Source organism: Mustela nigripes, chromosome 2 (assembly GCF_022355385.1).
Source record: "Mustela nigripes isolate SB6536 chromosome 2, MUSNIG.SB6536, whole genome shotgun sequence".
Lineage (NCBI taxonomy): Eukaryota > Metazoa > Chordata > Mammalia > Carnivora > Mustelidae > Mustela > Mustela nigripes.
This window is the reverse complement of record NC_081558.1, coordinates 97,408,361-97,431,579: the sequence shown is the minus strand read 5'-3', so window position 1 is coordinate 97,431,579 and position 23,219 is coordinate 97,408,361. Positions and strand designations below refer to the sequence as shown.

Here is a 23,219-nt window from a genome sequence, read left to right as displayed (position 1 = left end):
TTTGCTTTTGTTGTCATGTCTGAGGAGACAGATCCAAAAAGTCTTGCTAAGACTGATATCTAAGTTTACTGCCAGTAAACTGCCAGTTTTGTTTTAGGAGTTTGGGGTTTCATGTCTTACATTTAGGTCTTTAATCCATTTGGAGTTTATTTTTGTGTATAAAAAGTGGTCCAGTTTATTCATTTGCATGTCCAATTTTCCCAACATCATTTGTTGAAGAGACTATCATTGTATATTCTTGCCTCCTTTGTCATAGATTATTGAACATATGTAGGTATATTTCTGGGCTTTATATTCTGTTCCTCTGGTCTAAATATATTTGAGCCAACACCATACTGTTTGGATTATTATAGTTTTATAGTATAGTTTGAAATCTGGGAATGTGATACCTCCAGCTTTGTTCTTTCTCAAGATTGGTTTGGCTATTCAAAGTCTTATGTGGTTCCATACAAGTTTTAGGATTCATTTGTACTAGTTCTATTAAAAACGCCAATGTAGATTGAGACTACATTGAATCTGTAGGTTACTTTGAGTAGTATGGATATTTTAACAATATTAAATCTTCAAATCCATGAGCACAATATATCTTTTCACTTATTTGTGTCATCTTTGATTTCTTTCATCAGTGTCTCAAAGTTTTCAGAGTACAGGTCTTTCACTTCCTTGTTTAAATATATTCCTGTATTTTATTCTCTTGGTATGATTGTAAATGGGATTGTTTTCTTAATTTCTCTTTCTGCTACTTCATTATTAGTATATAGAAATACCAACAGATTTCTATCAATTTTATATCCTGCAAATTTACTGAAATCATTTATTCTAATAGCTTTTTGGTAGAATCTTTAGGTTTTTCTAACTGGGTGTAATATGCAACTGATGAATTATTGAACATTACATCTGAAACTGATGATGTACTATATGTTGGCTAATTGAATTTGAATTTAAATTTTAAAAACTTCAGGGTTTTCTATATATAGTATTATATTATGAGGAAACAGTGATAGTTTATTTCTTCCTTTCCATTTTAGATGCCTCTTATTTCTTTTTCTTATTTAATTGCCGTGACTAGGATTTCCAGAACCATATTGAATAAACTGGCAAGAGTGGACATCAGTGTGTTGTCCTGATCATGGAGGAGAAACTCTCAGTTTTTCACCATTGAATATGATGTTAGCTATGGGTTTGTCAGATATACCCTGTATTATTTAGAGATATCTTCCACCTATACATACTTTATTGAGAGTTTTTACCATAAATGACTGTTGAATTTTGCCATTTGCTTTTATTTGTGAATATTGAACCATCCTTGCATCCCTGGAATAAATCCCACTTGATCGTGGGATATGATTCTTTTAACGTATTGTTGAATTCATTTTGCTAGTATTCTGTTGAGGAATTTTGTATCTATGTTTATCAGGGTTATTGGCCTGTATTTTCTTTTTTTTGTAGTGTTTTTGTTTTTGATACCAAAGTAATGCTGACCTTGTAGAATGAATTTGGAAGTATTCCTTTCTCTTAAATTTTTTAGAGTAGTTTGAGAAGAGTAGGTATTAACTCTAAATGTTTGGTAGAATTCACGTGGGAACCCACTGATCCTGGACTTTTGTTTGTCAAGAGCTTTTTGATTACTCATTAATATAATTATTAGTAATTGGTGTGTTAAGATTTTGTTTCTTCCTGACTCATTCTTGTAAGATTGCATATTTCATTTCTTCTAGGTTGTCCAATTTGTTGGCATATAATTTTTCATAGTAGTCTCTTATAATCCTATGTATTTCTGTGGTGTTAGTTTTAACCTCTCTTTCATCTTTAATTTTATTTATTTAGGCGTCTCTCTTTTTTTCCTTGATGAATTTGGCTAAAGGTTGATTAATTTAGTTTATATTTTCAGAGAAGCAGTTTTTAGTTTCATTGATCTTTTCTAATTTTTTTACTCTTTTATTTATTTCAGCTCTTGTCTTTAGAATATTTTCTTCAATTAACTGTGGGCTTTGTTTTTCTTTTTCTAATTCTTTTAGGTATAAGATTACATGATTGTACATTTTTCTTATTTTCTGAGGTAGGCATATATTGCTCTAAACTTTCTTCTTGGAACTGCTTTTGCTGCAACCCATAGATTTTGGAATGTTCTGTTTCCATTTTTATTTGTGTTAATTTTTAATTTACTCTTTGATTTCTTTGTTGACCCACTGGTTATTTTATAGCATGTTGTTTAGCCTCCATATGTTTGTGTTTTTTCTGTTGTGTTTTTTTTTCTTATAATTGACTTCTATTTTTTTACCAGTGTAGTTGGAAAGATGTTTGATATGGTTTCAGTCTTAAATTTATTGAGATTTGTTTTGTGGTCTAACATGTGAGCTATTCTCAAGAATATTCCATGTGCAATTGAAAATAATATGTAGTTTGCTGTTTGGGGATGGAATGATCTGTATATATGTTAAATCCCTCTGGTCTAATGTGTTGTTTAAGTTCACTTTTTCCTTATTGATTTTCTGTCTGGATGATCTATTCATTGGCATAAGTGGGTTATTGATGTCCCTGCTCTTGCATTACTGTCATTTACTCCCTTTACATTTATTAGGGATATATACTTGCTTTATATATTTAGTTGCTTCTACATTGGGTGCTTATATGTATTTACAACTGTTATATCCTCTTGTATTGATTTCTTCATCATTATGTAATGCCCTTATTTGTCACATTATGGGCTTTCACATAAAGTTTATTTTGTCTGATATATGTATTGCTACTCCACCTTTCTTTTCACTTCATTTGCATGGAGTATCTTTTTTCCATCCCTTTATTTTCAGCTTGTGTGTGTCTTTAGGTCTGAAGTGAGTCTCATGGGCAGCATGTAGATGGGTGTTGGCTTTTTATCCATTCTGTTCTCTGTCTTTTTTTGAGCATTTAGTCCATTTACATTTCATGTATTTATGACAGGTAGGTACTTATTGCCATTTTGTTACTATTTCCTAGTTTTTATAGTTCTGTTTTTTCTTTTTTCTGTGATTTGATGACTTTCCTTACTGTTATGGTTGGCTGTCTTTTTATTTGTTGTGTACCTATTACAGATTTTGGGTTTGTGGTTACCATGAAGTTCCTATATAACACTCTAATTATGGTGGTCTATATTAAGTTAATGGTCAACATGAGTTTGAATACATTCTGAAACACTCCCTATCACCATGGGGTTTTTTTGTTTTTGATGTCATATTTTGCCCCATAACTAATTATTGTAGGTACAGTTCACTTCATTGCTTTTTATTTTTAAGATTATTTATTTGACAGAGAGAGTGAGCGAGAGAGAGAGAACACAAGCAGGGGGCGTGGGATAGAGAGGAGCAGGCTTCCCACGCAGCGGGGAGCCTGATGTGGGGCTCGATCCCAGGACCCTGGGATCATGACCTGCACCGAAGGCAGATGCTTAATGACTGAGCCACCCAGGCACCCCTGCTTTTGTCTTCTAACCTTCATACTAGCTTTATTTTTTTTTTTAAGATTTTATTTATTTATTTGACAGAGATTACAAGTAGGCAGAGAGGCAGGCAGAGAGAGAGGAGGGGAAACAGGCTCCCTGCTGAGCAGAGATCCCAATGCAGGGCTGGATCCCAGGACCCTGGGTTCATGACCTGAGCCGAAGGCAGAGGCTTTAACCCACTGAGCCACCCAGGCGTCCCTCAGCTACTATTTCTTCAGATAAGTTTTCTACCCCTTGCTCTGACCCTACTCCTTCTGAGACCCGTAATATACAAATATACACTTGATGTTGTCCCAGAAGTCCTTTAAATTATTCTAATTTTTTCAAGTTCTTCATTCATTTTGCTATTAAGCTTGGGTAATTTCCACTACACAGTCTTCCAGATTGCTGATTGGTTCTTCTGCATTACCTAATCTGCCTTTGATTTCCTTCTAGTTTACTTTTCATTTCATTTATTGTATTCTTTAGCTCTAATTGGTTCTGTTTTTTTTTTTTTTATTTGTCTTTGTAGAAGTTCTGTGTTTATCCATTCTTATCCCAAGTTTAGTGAGCATTTTTATGACCATTACATTGACTTCTTTATATGTTAGATTGTTCATCTCCATTTCATATGGTTCTTCTAAAGAGTTTTCTTTTTCTTTCATTTGGGCCATATTCCTCTGTATCCTCATTTGTCTGACTTACTGTATTTGCTTCTATGTATTAGGTCGATCAATTCCTGGTCTTGAAAGGGTAGCCTTATATAGAAGGCACTCTAGAAGGCCCAGAAGCACAGTCCTCATCAGGTCACCAGAACCAGGTGTTGCAGGGGTATTCCCTTTATGGGTTCCATTCTCTCACCTTTTATGATTGGGCTACAACTCTTGTGGGCACATTGGCAGGTGGGGCTGCCTGCAGCTCCCCCTGGCAGCCAATTTGGATGGGTGCTGATCCAGGCCAGTGCTTCTACTGAATGCAGTGAATGTCAGAAATGGAACATACCAGTACTACCATTCCCAGAGAAAGTCCCTATAGATCCTGGCCCTCCAGCATACAGCCTAAAATCAGTCAGTAAATTTCCTTTACATATGGCTAGGGACTTTTTAAAATTCTGCTTTTGTGCTGGTTCTCAGAGCAATTAAGTTTGAGCCTGGGACCTTTTAAGAACAGAGTCTTGATTTCCTATAGCCTACCTACTGTCCCAGAATTAAGCCCCACTGATTTTCAAAGCTGGACATTATGGGCACTTCTTCAGGTGCATGTCCTAGGGCAGGGTTGTCTGATGTGGAGTTTGTGTCTGTGGTATCTCTCCCCAGAGGTTTAACAATTGAACCACCCAGGTGCTCCCCCCTCTTTTTTTTTCCAGTTTTACTAATAACTTTACTTAAATAAGACATAGAAACTTCTGTACTGAGAAAATATAAAACAAAAGCCACACATTTCCTTGTGTAAAGCTATATTTTATGGTAACTAGAATAGTTAGAACACAGTTTGTCATTTATTTATTTGAAGTGGACCAAAAATGAAGTACTAAAGACATTGCCCAATTTTTTATATGACTGACCCATCCAGATTCTTAGAGCAATGAAAAGAATAAAACACACACATATACACACACATGCCCACAAATAAATGACTTAGCTCCTCGCCATTTAGGATGAAATAGAGCTATCTCAGAGGTGATTTTTTTCATGCAGCCTTAAACTTAAAGCTAAATTTTCGTTCACAAAGTGAAACTTGCATATTTCAGAAGTCAGTTTTTTAAGAGAACTAAAACTAGTCTTTTAATAACTGTAATAACTGCAGCTGTATTTTTCAGTTATAAAAATATTTTAAGGGGCTCCTGGGTGGCTCAGTGGGTTAAAGCCTCTGCCTTTGGCTCAGGTCACAGTCCGAGTCCTTGGGATCTAGCCCCACGTCGGGATCTCTGCTCAGCAGGGAGCCTGCTTCCTCCTTTCTCTCTGCCTGCCTGTCTGCCTGCTTGTGATCTCTGTCTGTCAAATAAATAAATAAAAGCTTAAAAAAATATATTTTAGGGGCACCTGGGTGGCTCAGTGGGTTGATGCCTCTGCCTTCAGCTCAGGTCATGATCCCAAGGTCCTGGGATCGAGCCCCGAGTCAGGCTTCTCTGCTCTGTGGGGAGCCTGTTTCCTTCTCTCTCTGCCTGCCTCTCTGCCTACTTGTGATCTGTCAAATAAATAAATAAAATATTTTTTTAAAAAAATTTAATATAGTAAACTAAAATTTAGATTTAAGTCATTGATGAAAGTTTCCTTTAGAGAAGTTAGATTATTAATATGGGGCATGAGTTTTGTTGTTTTGTTTTGTTTTTTAAAACAAGCGTTTTTAAGATATATTTCAATTGCCTAATATATGCCAGAGGCAATGCTGGGTATTGGGAGAGTTAGAAAGACTAAATTTTGTATCCTCCCTCACCAACTTTGGACTGAATGACTGGGGACAAGATGCCTAACTTCTCTGTGCCTTAAATTTCCCATCTATTTAATGGGGATAATTGTCTGTGTTCCTCCCAAGATTAAAATAATATAAAGGGTTTTGGGGTTTTTTTTAGCATATTACCTGGAACTTAGAAAAGATGACAGTGGGGAAAATGCATCTGGCAAGTTTTTTGCCTTTGAGGGTTTACAAATCTAGTTAGACAAATAGATACGTTAAATAAATTGTACTTGTGAGAGGCAGTTATAATCCATTACAGCATTGCTCAAAGTTCACTGTGTATCCTACAATGTATTTATTTAAAAACATGTTTAAAAGGATTTCTTGGTCAAATAAATTTGGGAAATGATGAATACTTAGAGAGTCACAATGTATATTATTCTTTTAAAAAATCTGAGATGTTCTTTGTATAGCCCTGCCTTCTGTGGTGAAGGTAGAGGGTTTATTACTTAACGGATTCTACTTGCTTTCATTCTCAGCTATCTGTCATCTTTACATTTAAAGGTACCCCTGTGGGGCGCCTGGGTGGCTCAGTGGGTTAAGCCGCTGCCTTCGGCTCAGGTCATGATCTCAGGGTCCTGGGATCGAGTCCCGCATTGGGCTCTCTGCTCAGCAGGGAGCCTGCTTCCTTCTCTCTCTCTCTGCCTGCCTCTCAGTGTACTTGTAATTTCTCTCTGTCAAATAAATAAATAAAATCTTTAAAAAAAAATAAATAAATAAAGGTACCCCTGTACCATGGATTCAGACATTTAATGTTTAGTCTCACTATAGTTGTCAAATTTGCCAGTCTGCTTTGTCTTGTAATATTAAAATCTGTATTTAAAAATATCCCAGGATTATGGATTTTTGTCCACTTAGAAGTATATCTATGGAGTCTAATTAATGTTCCATTATTTTAAAATAGAAATTCTATTACTTTATGTAATAAAATCAGTCCAGTTATAAATATTTCCATTAAAATTATTTTCCATTAATTTTTTAAAAGATTTTATTTATTTATTTGATAGACAGAGATCACAAATAGGCAGAGAGAGAGGGGGAAAGCAGACTCCCTGCTGAGCAGAGACCCAGATGCAGGGCTCAATCCCACAACCCTGAGCTAAAGGCAGAGGCTTAAACCCACTGAGGCACCCAGGTGCCGCTTCCATTAAATTTTAGCTGTGAAGCCAAAATTATTTAAATATCACATTATAATTAGTTTGTTTTTTCCAGGATTTTGAGTTTGAAGTTTTAGGGCAGATTGAAGTATAGATTTAGCTTTGGGTTCTCTTTATTAATTCATTAGTTTTTTTAATTTCAAGTTTGCTCAGGCTTTACCACCTTTTCTAGTTGAAATAGTTTATGCAAATTTTTCTTGTTTCCTTTATAACTTGGCTTTCTGCAAAGGTTATTTCTGTCTTTTTGTGGTCAGGTCGTTATCTCAGAGTAATTTTTCCCTCCCCTGTTTTTTTTTGGGGGGGGGGCGGTGTGGGTAGGAACTACCCACCACTCATAATTATGGGCCCAGGTTCTTCAGAGCTTTTTAAATTCCAGCAAGAGGCACTCTTATATAGTCACACCTTTACTAATGCACTTTCTGGGGGGTTTCTTTTTTTATTTTTTATGATGCTTAAGATGCCTTTTGAGCTGCCTTTTTTTTTTTTTAACCCAAAGTATGGTTAGATTAGTTTCAGGTATACAGCATAATGATTCGATGATTTTATACTTATGCTATGCTCACCACAAATATAGCTACTTTACTGTCGCTATGTAATGAATGCTATTACAATACTGTATTCCCTGTGCTACACCTTTCATTCCCCATTACTTGCTCATGATATAACTAGAAGTCTGTATTTTCCACTCCCTTTCACCCATTTTGCCCATCTTCTCACCACTCGGGGGGTTCTTTTTTACTGAATCATTTTTTTATGGTCAGAAACTTTATTTTCTGGTATGTGCCAACCAAGGTCTAACAGCTATACCAATTACCTTTGGGAAACCTCACAACTACCTCCCTTTATCATAGGGCTGATATTTTGGTGTCTTAATTGTACTTGTTTCATTTTGTAGGGGCAGAAAAAAATTTTCCCTCTACCATATTTTAGGTTCACTCCCTGGAAATTAGACTGACAAAAAAAAGGGGGAAAAACAATTAACAAAACACAAATGGTTTATTAATGTGTGCAGTGCACATGATGCAGAAGAAACCTCACACAATGAGTACCTCAAATGACTAGATAGAACTTGGGCTTTTATAGCATCTTAACAAAGAATAATACATTTGTAAAGAAGTGACAGATAAAAAGAAAAGGATTTTTGACTTCCAAAATCAGGAAATGATGGAAAGTAAATATATTTGGGAAACTAATGAGATTTGTGAGTTATTTGTCTAGGTCCATCTTGGCACCAGCTTTCCATCTTCTTAATGGCCTTGAGAAGGGGGATTTATGGCAGTCTTCATTTCTGAGACATTTCTGCTCTTGTCCAATAAGGACAGCTCTGGAAAGGCTCTTTCTACATTTGGATACTCATTTGCCTCCAGCTCAAATTAATCTTTATGCCAGAGTGACATATTCTGTTACACTTCAGCTTCTCCTTGAAATTGAGCTTCTGAAGGGCAGGCTATGTTTCTTCTCTGTTTCCCTGAGTCACAGTACTAAGCAGGCAACAGTCACTCAGATAAATGTTTGTTGAGCTAATGAATAGAGCCTGTCAACTCTTTTGGTAGTCAATTCATATAGTACTTCCCCAGTTCATACTTACTATTCTCCAACAAAGGAATTCCTAGAGACTTTCTGATGTCTTGGTAGTAGATAGTTTTGTCAACTCCCTCTTTGATGGTAAAGATTCATCTGATCACTCATTTCCTTTTCTGAAATGCTCACAGATGCTAGATGGTCAAATGCCTAGTCTTTCTTAGAAAGAGACCATTTAATGAATGCTCTTTTAATTTTGTAGTGATTAAAGAAACTCTTTAACTAGAACTACAGAATACCTAACTACTAAAATATTCCTAAATGGGGGGGAAACATTCTAATTCAAAATCACATTAATTCCTAATAAATGTTTTCAAACATGAAATTAAAGCATGTGACTCCAGGAACACACATATTTATGATTTATAGTCCTTTCAATCTCTGAATCTCACTTTTCTACTGTATTTCTGTTTGCATTTTACTTCTGCCTGCATGCTCCATAGTCCTTTAATTTTTGCCATATTTTATAGCCTGCATTTTTCCCAGACCCAGTTTTCTGACAGATTGTGTCTTAGCAATACACTTTCAATGATTACTATGTTTCTTATGTTAATTGTAAATTTAAAATAATGATAATGCAATATTAGACATTATAATCTATAACCAATTAGGTAATTTAAAAGGAAATTTTGTTTTAGGGCAACTGTTCTGTTTTACCCTCTGTAGGTAGGTAAAGGTTAAAACATCCTAATCTATGTGCTCTATACAACTCAGAATTTTGCAAGGAAAGTTCTATAGGAGAGGCAGGTTTCCATCAGCCTTCTTTGAGAATATAAAGGCCCCTTACTTCATTTCCAACTCTTTGGAAGAGGAAGAGAAACTTAGAAACTATATGGCTAGCCCTATATCCTCTCTAGAACCTCTTCTCCTTTTGTCACACATACACTTTGAGGTCTCCTCTACCTTTCTGTAATGGGGTAAGAAAGATATTTTCTATAACTGTACCGTTTTGAAGTCTACCTATCTGCAAAGATATGGCCAAGTTCCTCATTTGTTGGCAATTTAATTCTGGGTAAAGGAATCTGAGAGCAAATGCTCTTGAGTGAGACACAAGCAAATTAAGTCTATAGAACTAAAATAAAATAAATAATATATTCTTCTCTTTTCTTCTTATCCTTTTTGGTTTCTTTTTCTGTGGGTATCTGAAAGCATTTTGAGTATATTCACTATAGACTAATACTTGTGATTTCCTTACATAGTAATATAGGAAGTAGGTAGAAATGGCTAAGGAGAAATTTTTGTTGAATAAGAGTAGGTAATATACAAATGCCAGTTAAATAATTTTTTGTGGCCACATGAAAATTTTCATAATTAGTTCTAATTATGAAATAATTAATAGTTATTAGTCCATAACTGAGAAATAGGTAGACATGAAGAAGAAAGAAATCATTCATAATCATTCTATGCAACAAAAATCACTGTTGAAATTTTACTATTTTTGACCATTTATTTTTTTATGTATATGATACGTATTTTAACACACTTTGGATATCTTCTATATCCTGATTTTATTGTCACTTGATATTAGATTTGGGTATTTTCCCAGTTTGCTAAATATTTTTTGAAATTTTTCTTTTTTATGGTTCATAGAATCCTGTCCAGTGAATGAATCAATAATTTATTTATCCATTTCCCTATTGTGGGGCATACAGTTTGTTTTCAGCTTGTTACTGTTGTAACAAGTCTACATGTATATAATTACTAGTGAGGTTAAACGTCTTTTCATATACTTCTTGAGTGGGTATGTCATTTATGAAAAAATTGTGTATAAGGTACTTAATGTTTCTATCACAGATCTAAACGAACCAAGATGTTACTCAAGATAAATAAGCAGAAAGAAGAAGAGCACCGCAGATTACAGTTGCAGCTTCAAAGACAGAGAGCCATGAGATTGTCCCGAGAATTACGGCTGCGTATGCTTGAAATAGTTCATCCAGGTGAGTGGCAATGTCAATTTTAGAAGTGTAAAAATGCTTAAAGTATTTTAATGAACCAGATTTCCCACTACCTGATGGTTTTTTGTTTTTTGTTTTTTTTTTTAATTTGGGCCTTTTCCCTGTTTCTCCCTTCTCAGGTAAATGTTATTAAATCTCGAGTCAAAAAAAAAGTTATTTTTTATTAAGGCCTATTAAGTTGATGATGAGCAGTCTTTCCACTAGTTTTCTAATCTTTCAGATAAATTAGTAAAACATAGAAATACATGCTTTCAGAAACATAAAGAATCCCTGTGATCTTAAGGAATTAGAATATTGCTACATTCTGGAATCAGATCTGTACTGATACCCCAGTATAAACCTTGTGACATCTTGCTACTTTTGATACACTAAACTGAAATTAATATTATAGTCTAGGAATCTGAATGGTTTGAAGATTTTTCTTTTTGTTCTTTCCCTTCCCCTCCTATCACCCATCCTGAGTGTTCTTACCTAACCTCTTGTTTCTTTTTTTCCCTTAAATATAGATGTTTCTCAGGGTTCCATCTTGACCTCTCTCATGTTACTCTTCCTCTGGTATCCTATCCATAACTTAGCTTCACCTACCAACTGAGTGCTTAACACACTCAAATCTTGTTTGCATCTTCACCTTCCCAAGCTCTAAACCAGCACTTCCTTTTTTTTTTTTTTTTTTTTTTAAGATTTTATTTATTTATTTGAGAGAGAGAAAGTACACATTAGCATACTAGTAGAAGGGAGGGGTAGAGGAAGAGGGAGAAGCAGACTGCCTGGTGAGCAGGGAGGCCAATATGGGGCTGTCTCCCAAGACCCTGGGATCATGACCTCAGCCAAAGGCAGACACTTAACCAACTGAACCACCTAGGCGCCCCTAAACCAGCACTTTTTACAAAATGAAATGTTTTTTATCCGCACTGCCAAATATGGTTCCTACTGGCTAGACATGACTGGCTAGTACTTGAAATGTGGCTCGTACACACAAGTGCATGAGTTTTTAATTTTACTTTATTTAAATTAAAGTAACCATTTGTAGTTAGTGTTTACTATTGGATAGCTTTACTTAGATATCCACAGGCATCCCCCAAACTAGTCATTACCCACCCACCCCCCATTTCCTCTCCCTGAATTTCCCATCTCAGGTAGTAGCACTAGCAATATACTCAGTTTCCCATCTGTGAGACATCCTAGAATTTTCTCTCTCACATTCAGTACCTCTCAGAAAGTAAAAAGAAAGTCACCTGTAGTCATCTGTAGACATAAGAGAAATTTGGAAGTACACAGTAGTTAACATACATGCATCTTATCTTTCCCTCTGGTGGTATGGATTGAATTCCTAACCATGTGCTTGTGATTCTTTTTTCTGAATATTCTTGCTATTGGATTTTTAACCCTTTCTCATTCCTTTGCCACAAAAATTATATGAATCTTTTGTCCAAAGAACGTGCAAAATCTGGGAAAGCTTTTGGAGCTTTTTGTTTCTGCTATCTTAGAACCATTGTAAAATAATAAACTTGGGGAAATTAATGAACAGTATTTAAAGAAACAAATAAAAACCCAAAAGATTATTGTTATTATCATTATCCTGCTTCCAGAACTTGAAAAAGCATAGCAGTTGAGTATGTTGTAATAGTGTCTGTCATCTCTTTAGGTCAGGTGGAAAAATATAATCGGGAAATAGAAGAGAAATCAGCATTGATTATCCAGAAACACTGGAGAGGGTACAGGGAAAGGAAAAATTTTCGCCAACAGAGGCCATCTCTCACGGAGTATAAAGCAGCTGTCATACTTCAGAGAGCAGTGAGTCTAATGTAGTAAAAAGATTACTGGATTAGAAGGCAAAAATATGGATTCAAACCTGACTTTGTATATACCTGCTGTAAAGTTGTGGTCTAATCACTTAGGTTTTTTGAGTCTTAGTTTCTTTCTCTGTAAAAGAACCTCCTTACCACTGGACTAACTGATTTAGATACTCAGTCCTGTACATCATTTATCATAGTACAGTGTTATTTGTTAATTTTTTTTTCTTTCTTTCTTGGGCTGTGACTGCCTCAGGGATAAGGAACTAGTCTAACCTAATGCTGTCAGCCCTCATCGTGTGCTTGTTGTATGATTGGATGTTTACCCTACCTTTTTACTCCGTTATGTAAATGTCATGACCCAATTTATGGGAAAGTACTTTGTAAATTGCAAAGCCCGTACCTGGATCACTATAATTCTTGAATTATAGAGTGGTGTTCTTAATAATTTTTCTGGGATTTAGTAATATTTATTGCCTTGTAAAAGCTTAGCACACAAGGCTACTAATTTCATTTAATGACCATCTGTTATTCCCTTATTCCTATTAACTTTCATATTGGGATTTCAGGTCCTATAGCATTTTAAGTCATTTATTGTTGAACTTTGAATTAATTTCAGTTTTTCACAATGATAGATTTTGAATAGTCTCTTTGTTAATTCTGTGATTAACATTTTACGAAGATTATTAAAAGCCATTCAAAATATAGGATAGAGTAAGTACTACAGGAATAGGAAGAGATTTGTCTGCTCCATTCTTCTTCCTTATGCTTTTTCTGGTAATGTCAGTCTATATGTGCAACAAACAGTCCTGTACCATCATCAAGCCACAGCTATACCTGCATTTTACTCTCAGTTAAACAGGGCCATCTAAGGATTAACCCATGGATACCAGTGTTGGACATACTTCTTTTAGAGGAACCCTTGGGTCCTTTCTAATACCTTTATCTCATGGCTACGTTTGTTTTGTTGTTGTTGTTGTTTTTAAATTTTTTATTTCTTTTCAGTGTAACAGTATTCATTGTTTTTGTACCACACCCAGTGCTCCATGCAATCCGTGCCCTCCCTAATACCCACCACCTGGTTCCCCCAACTTCCCCCCCCCCCCCCCCGCCCCTTCAAAACCTTCAAGTTGTTATTGAGAGTTCATGGCTACGTTTCTTAGATTGGAATTACTACCTTGCCTATTTAGATATGCTCAAAATTTTATGAAAGGGTCCTCTACTCTCAAGTGAGATACCCCAGTTTGTCCACCATTCCTTAAACAAGCACAAAGGTCATTGTAGGAGGATATTTTAAGGCCATGAAGGCAAAGTTTTTTTGGCTTTCACACTTTTCTTTGGCATAAGAGGAAAAAGATTAGTCACATCTGTCTCATCTCTCTCCTACCCGAAAGGAAAATGGGTCTCCATTTTAAGTACCAAAAGGGATGGGTCAAGGTCATGTTTTTAGTGTTTGCAACTCACTGCTAAAAATAATGGTGAAGTCAAAGCAAAGCTAGCCAAAAATAGAAAGGTAAGAAGAAGATTCCTTTCAAAGAGGGAAAAGAGAAAGAAAAATTAATGAAGTATAGAGAGGGAAGAAAAATGAAAATAGTAGAAAAAATTGGAATGAGGCAATCAGTGGTCAGTAAATGACACATTTTGCTACATTTGAAGCATCCTTTTCTAAGACATACTATAGACCTGCATATAGACTGTGTCCAATACAGTACCCACTAACTGTAAGTGACTACTTGAATACTTGACAAAACTAGTCGAAATTGAAATGTACTGTAAGTGTGAAATTCCCACCACATTTTGAAGACTTAATATGGGAGTATGGAATACTTTATTATTAATTTTTACATTGAATACATGGTGAATAATTTACATGTATTTACATATATTGTGTTTTAATATATTTACCTAACCCAGTATATGCAAAATATTAATTTCACCTGTTTTTGCCTTTTTTATATGGCTACTAGGAAATTTAAAATTACACATGTGACTTCCATTATATTTCTTTTTTGCACTGCAGTTGATCTTGGTGAGAAAGAAAAAGGAATAATTCATTAGTTTCACTGAAAGTAGTAGGAATATCATTTCATTGAACTTGCCCCTTAGAAGGAACTGGTTTTTATTATTATTGGCAGGAAACTGGAACTGGAACAAAGACGAAAACTGTTGTTTACCTTTCTCCCTCCCTTATTTTGTGCAAAAGCCGAGGCTTTTTTTTTTCTTGTAGCTAGAAATTGAAAAAAAAAACTGTGTAAACTTGCTAATTTCAAATTATATATCCTTAGCATAGACAACTTGGAGTTCTCTTTAGTGGCATAGTGTTGAAATTAGATTTGAAGAATTGGCTGCATTTTCCCTTTTAACGCTTCAGGATTTTCTTCTCTTGCTTTCTCATCTCTTAAGGTCAGAGGGAAAGTGATTGTTGCTGGTGTCCGGTCTCTAGGGCCAGAATGATGGCAATTCTTGCTACTTGATTATAGCAGAAAAGTATTATTGCATTATTATACATATCCATCATAGACCACAAAAACACTTAGTAAAACAAACCATTAACAGTTAAGAAAATAAAAAACGGGGAGAGGAATATAATTTTAGAGACTTCTGAAATGACAAAGAATGAAGAAAAGGCCCAGGTGGGCTTTTTTGATACAGCGACAAAGATTCCTCTGTTCTGGTACTTTAATTCTGAAGTTCCTAGCATAGCATGATAAGCCAAAGGTGGTGCTAAAAACAGGAGGTAGAGGAGAGAGAAAGAGAAGCAAGGAAGAAGAATCAAGTAAAGGGAAGAATGCAAGGAAAGGAGAGGGTCTCTCAACAGGAAGATGCAAGCACAGTTGAAGTCTTTAGTAACATACTAAAATAGGGGTATTAGGGAAATTTTATAAACTGAGTGAGAAGACCTCCAGCCCTGTTATTCCGCCCCCCCGGCCCCATAGGTCCCAGTGTGCTGTCAGCTAGGCTTATCTCCTGCAAACTGTAGGTTGAGAGTATTTTCTTTGAGAAATCTGAGAAGAATGTTACAAGTACACTCACAATGGGGTACTTCAAAGAAACTATTCAGTTCAATAGTTCTGTGTTGAAGTATTGTAGAAAAACCTTACCTATCTGCCCAGGATTTCTAAATACCTTAGAGCTTTTAAATATTAGCTCAAAGTATCATTGGATATCTGAGAAAAGCTGAGCCCAGAAGAAACAGAATAAAACTACTTGGTGGAAATAGAAACATGGCAGGGATGAGAAAACTTTTTATAAAATCTATTATTTCCTCGGAACTAAGAGAGGATAATGCATGAAACAAAACCAAGATGCTATATAAAAGGGAACAAATAGAATAAGCATTGGCAGAAGAAAAAAATGAAAGACGTAATAAAAGAATGAGGGGGGAAAAGTTTGGGAAATCCAGAGAGCAGGGCAAAAAGAAAAGATAACCAGTCCAGTTATTTGAGACAAGGGACATTCAAACATTTGAGACAGGGACAGAAAAAAACCTGAGAGGAAATCAAATAATTCAGGATTTCCCAGAACTGAATGTTATAAGTTTTAGGTTAAAAGGACTGGCTAAATGTTTAATGTAAGGATAGAAACACACCCACATTTTATTTTACATTACTATGAAATACACTGGTGACACATATACTTCTCAGTAGCAATACTGGAATCTAAAATGTATTGGGGTAAGGCTGTTACATATTTGAGGGAAAATGATTTCCAACTAGAATTCTACATGCAGCCACACCATTGGTTTAAGGTAAGGGTAGACTAAAGACATTTTCATGCATCACAAAGTCTTTAAAAAGAAAAAGTAACCTAAGAAAAAAGGACAGTGTGGAATATAGGAAAATGCAAAGGAAAGATGAAAAGTAGTCACCTAAATGCTGGTGAATAGGGATCTCAGGATGATACCTATGCATCAGGCATAAAGAAGAGTCAGTCCAGGGACACCTGGGTGGCTCAGTGGGTTAAAGACTCTGCCTTCGGCTCAGGTCATGATCCCAGGGTCCTGGGATCAGGCCCCGCATCGGACTCTCTGCTCTGCAGGGAGCCTGCTTCCACCTCTCTCTCTATCTGCCTGCCTCTCTGCCTACTTGTGAGCTCTGTCAAATAAATAAATAAAATCTTTAAAAAAAAAGAAGAAGAAGAAGAAGAGTCAGTCCAGATTTGAGCAGGCCAGAATGCTCCAGAAGATGTATGTCTAAGAAAATAAATTTGATAGAATGCCTGATGTATTTTAATGTATTAAGCATTAGGATAGTTTAGATACAGAAGTGATAAGTGCATAGAAAAGTAAGCACAGGAAAACAGTCTTAGAGAAAATAAAAAATGTGCAAGAAAGGAAATGTAAATCATATGCTATATCCTGTAAATCAAAATTGAATGGCTTGTATATAGTCATAATTATGAAACACTGAACATTGATTTAACTAAATTTGTAATAATATTGAATGTTTGGGGATACTGAAAGTATGTGGGAGGGCATGTAGTGAAAGAGTCTTGTCTAACTTTCTTCATATAAGAAAGTCAATAGATAATACATATACCTGAAAAATGACAGAAAAGTAGATGGACAGAAACATCAAAAGAAAAACCTGAAAGAGTTAAAGTTGTTGTCTTTGAGGGAGGGGGCAGAGAACTCTGGGGTTTTTTTGGTAATACTTAAAAAACTGACACTTATTTTATTTAAAAAAATTTTTTTTAAGATTTTACATATTTATTTGACAGAGAAAGAGAGACAGTGAGAGAGACAGCAGGGGGAGTGGGAGAGGGAGAAGCAGGCTTCCCGCTGAACAGGGAGCCTGATGTGGGACTCAATCCCAGGACCTTGGAATCATGACCTGAGTCGAAGGCAGCCGCTCAACCGACTGAGCCACCCAGGGGCCCCAAAAAACTGACACTTTAAACAATAGAATTACATCAATGAATTCTTTTCTGGAAAGCGCTGTATAGTAAAATATTTTACACTTTGTGAGCCATGTAGTCTATTGAAACTCTTCAGCTTTGTGGTTGTAGCACAAAGGAAACTAGGCAATACACAAGTGTGAAACATTAATATGTTATTTGTAGACACTGAATTTTGAATTTCATATAATTTTCACATATCACAGTATATTCCTTTTTGAACTTTTTAACCATATAAAAGTACAAAATCATTCTTAACACTCAAGCCATATAAAAATAGGCAGCAGGTTGAATTTGGTTGTGTACCATAATTTTCCAACCTCTTCCTTAAAGTGATGTGAAATATGACTTTGATGAAAATAAAAATTATAAGGAAGGGAGAAGAGTGAAAAACAATTGGCAGAATAATTTCAAATTTTCTCCAAATCTTGCCTGTTTCAAGACTTCTTTTATTAGGAGTTCTTTCTGAAAGACATGAGGAAGAACTATCAGAAACTACATTCATCAGTTGCCCATACTTTACAATTTTATAATATCTTCTCATTTACTAAGTTTTTTCTTAACATACTGTCCCTTGGATCCTCACACTTTTCTAATCTAAGTAGAATTGCAGTTTGTGTTTTCTCTTAACATACTGTCCCTTGGATCCTCACACTTTTCTAATCTAAGTAGAATTGCAGTTTGTGTTTTCTCTAGACTTAGGAATCCATCCCGTGGAGATCAAGTGACTCAATCAAAATCATACACAGTTTATAAGAGACGAATATTGAGACAAGAACTTATTTCCAGTTTTTTTCTCTTTATTGCTTACTATACTATGCCCCAAATCATACAGTTTATAAGGAATTAGAATTGAGAGAACTCACTTCCTATTTTTTTCCCTCTTTTTTGCTTTCCATACAAACAATGCATGAATATATCCTTGTAAAATATTAAAACACTACAAAAGAATATCATCAAAAAGTCATTGTCCTCCTTCACTCCTGTCGCAGTCCCATCCTTCTCCCTATGCACACTCAGAGTTAACAACTGTTATAATGTTGTTGCTATGTTGTAGAAGAAAATAGTTCTGTTAGCCAGGAATGAAAAATCACAAAACTTCTTTTTGCCCCAGACTCTTAAATTCCTAGAGAAGTGTCGTAAGAAAAAGAAGCTATTTGCTCCCTGGCAAGGACTTCAAGATCTCACTGATGCACGCAGAGTTGAACTGAAGCAAAAAGTGGATGACTATCTCAGAAGACATCCGGTATGTAGGCTTCTGTGCCATGATATCAGTATTATATTTTTCTAGTGCACGATATTCATGTGTTTGTGTGTTTCTGTTGATATAAAGTAATACAGTGGATTTACCATAGAGTTAAGAGATTTGGAATCTTTTATAATTTTATGGGCCATAGTATAGTCAATAGGGAAGGAGAATGCTTCAAATTGGCTATTTCCTACAGTGTATCAGCAAGACATGGTCATTGCTTTTTTCCAATAGTATGTAAAACTACTGACTGTTTTGAAGCTTCCATAACAAGTATATATAGCTTCCAATCAGTATATATTCATTGTTAATGTGTATACCCAAACACATGAAATGTATATGTGGGAATTGACATCTGCTATTAATGAAACCATTAGTGAAACCCCAATAGCTAATATTATAAAACATTTGACTATTTGCTTCTTATGATTTTATCACTGTAAAACTGCTAACACCTTTCTCCCAATAGAAATGTCGTCTTTTACTTTCTATGATCACAGTACTTACAGATCAGGTATTATTTGCTTCTCCCTTCTGAGTCCTTTTTTTTTTTTTTTTTTTTTTAAGATTTATTCACCTGTGTAATAGAGGGCACGCAGGGTATTGGGGTGTGGGCAGAGGGGGAAGGAGAGAAGCAGATTCCTTGCTGAGTGCAGAGCCCTACATGGGCTTGATCTCACAACCCTGAGATCATGACCTGAGCCAAAATCAAGAGTCAGATGCATAACCGACTGTACCACTCAGGCACTCCTCCCTTCTGAGTTTTTTATCTTATGCTCCTAAATGTCTTTGAAAATCATTTTCCTTTCTGCTTTTAGCATAACCTGTCATTAATTTTAATAACCTGTATTTCTTCCAGTTATCTCCACTTTTCTTTTGATGCTTTTTCCACACTTCCACACCTCAATAATTTTATGGGTAAAGTTGGGAGTTTATACATTTCAGCCATTTAGAATTCTTACTGCCCTCATTTGAACTAACCACTCATAAAAGTGCCATTTGGTATTTTTCACATCCATTTTCTTGTACTTCTACTATTTGTCTCTGGGTTCTCTCTCTGCCTCCTCCCTGGCCCTGCCTCCCCACATATACACTTTCTCTCTGACTCTGTCTCCAAAATCTGAAGGTTCTGGGTGACTAATGTTGGAGTTTAAGAGTAATGTTAGGTAGTCCTATAAATCACTGTTTCATTCTTGCAGCGCTCCCAAAACTAGAGAGCTTTATGCAAACAAACAACCCCCCCAAAACCCAGAAAAAAACCTTATATATAGCTGAACATGTGTCTGATAGATAAGCAATGGAACACAGAGCAGAATTGAACAAGGTCCAATTGAAGAGGCCTGAATAAGGCCTCCTATGTTTCCCTTGTGCTAATCTGAATTTAAGAACCCGTAAACTAATGTAAGCCTGTGAAGAATAAGATGACAGGCTTGCCCTTTTAAGTCCAACCCTCTGTGGTTACCACATAGAGATAGACTAGAAAAAAGTTCTGACTTCTACTTTTAGCCAAGATGGAGTTAACAGACACTGAATTTTACTTCCTGTCTGAAACAACTGGGGGAAAAAAGATAAAATACATGAAACTATGGTTTTTAAGACCATGGAAATCAGACAATGAAAGTTAGTAATTCCTGAGAGGAAAGATGGAGTAAAGGGGGCTGGATTTAGGATTTCTGCCTGAAACAACTGGAAAACAAAAAAGATGAAATATATGAAACAACAACTTTTAAGACCATGGACATCAAACAAAGAAGGTTAGTAATTCTTGAGAGGGAACAAAGTGTTCCCTATAATGGCCCTCACTTATTGCCCTGAGAGTTTCTAGGTCACAGCACAAGAAGGAGGGAAGGGGAGGAGACCTTTGGGATCCCTGTGCTAAGGATATAGAACTGAGAATCTGAGAACAGGGCACACTAGATTTCATAGGACAGAGTACAGAGTGAAAAGATCTACAAAGAGCACCCCAGATATCTGCAGAATATTCCCCTTGAATATATTTCAGGAGTCTGATTAGCACATGTGTATAAGAAAACTATCTAAAACCAAGGGAACAGTCATATTCAAAGATAAGAGGGAACAATGCCTGGTATTCAACACAGGTCCAAGAATAGCATATGCTCCCATCACACAGACTGGGAAAACTTAATTCACAGGGCATCAGAAGAGTACCTAGGAAGGTCTTGCCTTAGTAGTAGAAAGTCAATAGTGTGGACTGATGCATTCTGCTTAAACAAATCATGTTTAAGACATGTAAGAGCCAAAAAGATTTTTAAAATTATGTAATTTAACCACATCCCAGAAAAAGACTCAGCAAGGTAAAAGTTACTGTGTCTTGCAGCCAATTAAAGACTAACAGGCATATATAGAGGCAGGAAGACATGATTCCATGATGAGGAAGATACTTAAACCAATCTGGAGACTACACAAATGTTAGAATTACAGAGAAGGACATTGTTCTTATATTCAAGTTTTAAGTAGGGATGTGGAAGATTACAAAAATACCCAAATCAGAATATCAAATCAAATCAAATACCCAAATCAAACTTCCAGAAATTAAAATTTCAGTGTTTGATACAAAAAATGCACTAGATCATTAGTAGCATATTAGATATTGATGAATAAAATATTAATACAGTCAAAGGTATAGTAGTATATATTATATAAAATGAAACACAAAGAGAAAAAAAAATTTTAATTGAAAAGAACATTTGTGATCTATGAGACTTCAAGTGGCCAAATAAATGAATAATTGGAGTTTCTGAAGAAGATGGGGAGAAGAAATAATGCCCCCAAACTTTCCAAACTATAAATTTACCCCCAAGTCCAATGAAGGCATAGGCACATGAAGAAAACCCTATGCCAAGGCATATGATAATCAGAGTCCTCAAATCAGTAATAAAGTAAAAATATTAAAAATAGAAAAACAAAAACATTATGTAAAGACAGAGATAGGAAAGATAAATTTCTTAGGAGGAACAGTGCAAGTATGAAGACATCTTTAAAATTTTGAAAGGAAAAAATCTATCAATGCAGAGTGCATTACCTCGAAAAATTATTTTACAACAAAGACAAAATAACTTTTTTGGACAAACAAATGATGAACTACTATGTCACCAGCATATTCAAACTATCAAAAATATTATATCCTTTAACTTATTAAAGGATTTAAGATTTTTCTCAAAAATGATACTAGGAAAATGATGCCACAGGATGTCCCAAATTAAGAACACTAGATATGGTAACAACATGGGTAAATATATGGCTTTTTCCTCATCATTTAAATCTTTATAAAATATAACTGATTCTTTAAACCAAAATATCATCAAGTGTTCTGTAATGCATATAGAGAGTAAATATTTCCAGTTTTGTAGATGTTATAACCTTTATTGCAGTCACTCATCTCTGTAGTTGTAGCTTAAAGAGTTAGAGAATGTGTAAACAAATACGTGTGGCTGTATTTCAGTTAAACTTCATTTTCTTTTTTTTAATAAAGATTTTATTTATTATTTATTTGACAGAGATCGTAAGTAGGCAGAGAGGCAGGCAGAGAGAGAGGAAGGGAAGCAGGCTTCCCACTGAGCAGAGAGCCCGATGTGGGGCTCGATCCCAGGATTCCGGGATCATGACCTGAGCCAAAGGCAGAGGCTTTAACCCACTGAGCCACCCAGGCGCCCCTAAACTTCATTTTCAAAAATAGTTGATTTTAGTTTGGTCCTTGTTGGAAACAAAAATAATAGCAATTTTTAATGGTGTTTGTAACATATAAAAATACAAACTTCATTTTCAAAAATAGTTGGTTTTAGTTTGGTTGTTGTTGGAAACAAAAATAGTAGCAATGTTTAATGGTGTTTGTAACATATTTAGCTACAATAGTATAAAAGCCAGAGGGAGAGAAATTAGATGTGTACTATAGAAACATTTTTTTCTATATATGAAGTGAGATGATACTACTTGAAAATAGATTGATAAGTTAAAAATGTGTACTATGAATCCTAAAGCTACCAATATAATTAAAAAACAAAAAAGTTACAGGTAATAAAACTATAAATGAGATGAAATTGAATAATAAAATATAATTGATTAATCAAAGAAGGCAGAAAAGAGGAAATCTAAGGAAAGTGATGGGGAAAATGAAAAACAAATATGACCATTGATAGGACCATTATCAATAATTATAATAAATGTAAGTGGTCTGAATAACCCCCAATTAAAAAGCAGAGATTGTCAGATTAAATAAAAAAGTTAAGACTTGATTATGTGTTGACTACAAGAAGCACACTTTAAATATGAAGAAATATAAAGAGTAGAACAAAATGTACAAACATAAGTGAAAAGAATTCTGGAATGACTATTTTAATATCAAAGTAGATGTCAGACCACTATTAGCAGACTGTTACCAGAAGTAGAGAAAACAATTTCTGATAAACGATAAAGAGTTCAATCAAAAGGACATAATCGTAAATGTTTATGCACCTAATAACAGAACTTTAAAATACATGAAGACAACATGGATGAACCTCGAAGGCATTATGCTAAGGGAAATAAACCAGACACAAAAGAACAAATATTGTATGATTCTACTTAGATGAGGTACCTAGAATAGAAACTGAAAACAGGGGGGAGGAGTCAAGATGGCGGAGAAGTAGCAAGCTGAGACTGCTTCAGCTAGCCGGA

General features: G+C 35.3%; 1 protein-coding gene across 4 annotated transcripts in view; it reads left to right on the top strand.

The window, feature by feature from the left end:
- Positions 1–23,219, top strand: part of IQCB1 (IQ motif containing B1) — a 56,211-nt gene that overhangs the window by 24,893 nt on the left and 8,099 nt on the right. For all 4 annotated transcript variants that reach the window (XM_059387993.1, XM_059387996.1, XM_059387994.1 and 1 more), the window contains 3 exons: positions 10,447–10,589; positions 12,253–12,401; positions 18,411–18,542. In XM_059387993.1, the coding sequence (XP_059243976.1) occupies positions 10,447–10,589; positions 12,253–12,401; positions 18,411–18,542 (424 nt within the window). The remainder of the gene's footprint in view (positions 1–10,446; positions 10,590–12,252; positions 12,402–18,410; positions 18,543–23,219) is intronic.